General features: G+C 50.2%; 1 protein-coding gene across 1 annotated transcript; it reads right to left on the bottom strand.

Moving 5' to 3' along the window:
• Window positions 1-1,014: 1,014 nt before the first annotated feature.
• On the bottom strand, window positions 1,015-1,950 carry LOC311515432 (olfactory receptor 51G2-like; the record flags this gene model as incomplete). Its single annotated transcript, XM_084618490.1, has 1 exon — window positions 1,015-1,950. One exon carries the CDS (start codon window positions 1,948-1,950, stop codon window positions 1,015-1,017), a length of 936 nt encoding a protein of 311 aa, XP_084474616.1.
• Window positions 1,951-2,150: the final 200 nt, after the last annotated feature.

Raw genomic sequence — 2,150 nt, 5'->3', positions numbered from 1 at the left:
AAGAGAAGGAGCAGGAGGTGGGAGTTCAGGGGGAGGAAGTGGGCCGGGGTGAAGCCATGGAGGGGGCAGGGCTCCTGCATGTGTATTGCTTTTTCCTTTTGAAAAGGTGCTCACCCGACACTGAATGGGCTGGACTGGGACAGGAGATCACTGTGACTCTTTTGGGGAGCTGAGGACCTTTTCTACCCCTTTGGTTTGCTGGTGCAGGAGAAACAGAAGGGAGGGGAATATGGGCTTGAGTGTCTTGCCAGGACTCCTGTGCGTCAGACCCTCACTCACACACACAGCTCTGCTCTGCTTCCATGTGGAGTGGGCTCAGCAGGTGTGCGGCGTGCAGAGCCACCAACGGTGCTGCTGGGAGCGGGGGCTGCCTGAATGGCTTCTCTTGCGGCTCCTGCATTAATGATGTCTCTGGCATGACTCAGTCAGAAGCACCTGGCTGAGGGCGTGGGGAAAGGGTGGGTGTCCGTGCCCCTGGAATAGCCCCGTCCACAGCTGGTGCCGCCCCCATGGATCACAGAGCACCCACAGCGCTCAGGAAGGGCCAGGACTGCGACTGCAGAACAGCCCTGCAGCTTTCTTCATGGCCCAAGGATGTTTAACCAGAGACGGGACAGTGACAGGCCAGGTGTAATGGGAAACAAAATCCACATCCCTTCTCTTTATTGAGAGTATTGACAGGATTTCTGAGGTTGGAGCAGCTACCGTTATGGCTCTTTCTGCACCAACATCCTACCGGTCCCCTGGCTCTCCACGAACACAGTCACTCTGCAAATGCTGCTGCCTGCCCTGGTGTCCTTCCCCCAGTGCCCTGTCCTCTCTGACCAGTGGGTGGACACAACCGCTATACCATTGCTTCAGGCCTTAGACCCCATCTGACCCTGTCTGTGCAGAGTGGAGATCAGTAGCTCATGTCATCACAGATATAAGGGTCCAGGATGGAATAAGTCGCCGTGTCCTGTGTTTCTTGTATCCTATGCCACCAGCGCTGGGGACGGGTCATAAACTGACCTTTCACTTCACGAACACCCTGCTTATCCTCGAACGAAGGTGTTTGCTTTTCACGCAGTACACAATTGGGTTAATCAGAGGAGGAACCAGGAGGTTGATGTAGCCAAGGACAATCTGAAACAAGGGAGAAGAGCCCTTCCCAAATCTGTGTATCAAAGTCAGGCTGAACTCTGGTGTGTAGAAGAGCAGAACGGCGCAGAAGTGGGAGACGCAGGTGTTCAGGGCCCTGAGGAACTCCTTGTGGGACGCGATGCTCAGCACTGTTTTGAGGATCATCACATAAGACAGAAAGATGAACAGCGAGTCCAACCCCACCGTTAAGACTGTAATAATCAAGCCATAGATATTGTTGACTCTAATATCTGAACAAGCCATCTTCATTACCTCCTGGTGCATACAGTAAGAATGGGAGAGGACATTCACTCGACAATATCGGAACCATTTCAGGAGAACGGGGAGTGGGAGCATCATGGTCATCCCTCTTAGAATACACACCAGTCCCATCTTGGCTATTCTCGGCAGACTTAAGATGGAGGCATATCTGAGCGGGTTACTGATTGCGACAAAACGGTCAAAGGCCATCAACAAGAGCACGGAGGATTCAGTGAATGTAAATGAGTGGATGAAGAACAGCTGGGCAAGACAGGTATTGAGGCTGATCTCCCTTGAGTTAAACAAAAATACACGCAGTATAGTGGGTATGCTGGCTATCAATAAGCCTAGGTCTGTGACAGCCAACATGGAAAGGAACATGTACATTGGCTCATGAAGGCTTAGATCTGTTTTTATGATGAACAGAATGAGTGAATTTCCTATTATCGAAATAGCATACATTAAGCAGAAGATGACAGAGATCCAGAGATGGACATCTCCCTGCCCAGGTATCCCAGTGAGAAGGAACACTTCATAGTTGAATTTGGTGTCATTCACAGCTGACATAATGTACTGGGCAGGTCTGAGGAGTTTTGAGCTTTTCTTCCTGAAAGAAAAAAGAATAGGAGATTAGATGACTAGATGATATTTAACAAGATATCATTCTGCTCTCAGACTCCTAGGAGGTCAAGAAAGATGAGCAAAAGCATACTCTTGAATTTACACCACTGATAGGAGGATAGGCATTGCCAGACTGGATCAGACCT

Source organism: Lepidochelys olivacea, assembly GCF_965140295.1.
Source record: "Lepidochelys olivacea isolate rLepOli2 genome assembly, chromosome: 1".
In the NCBI taxonomy this organism is placed as follows: domain Eukaryota; kingdom Metazoa; phylum Chordata; order Testudines; family Cheloniidae; genus Lepidochelys; species Lepidochelys olivacea.
The sequence above is the reverse complement of the archived record's forward strand: the minus strand, read 5'-3'. Positions and strand labels throughout refer to the sequence as shown.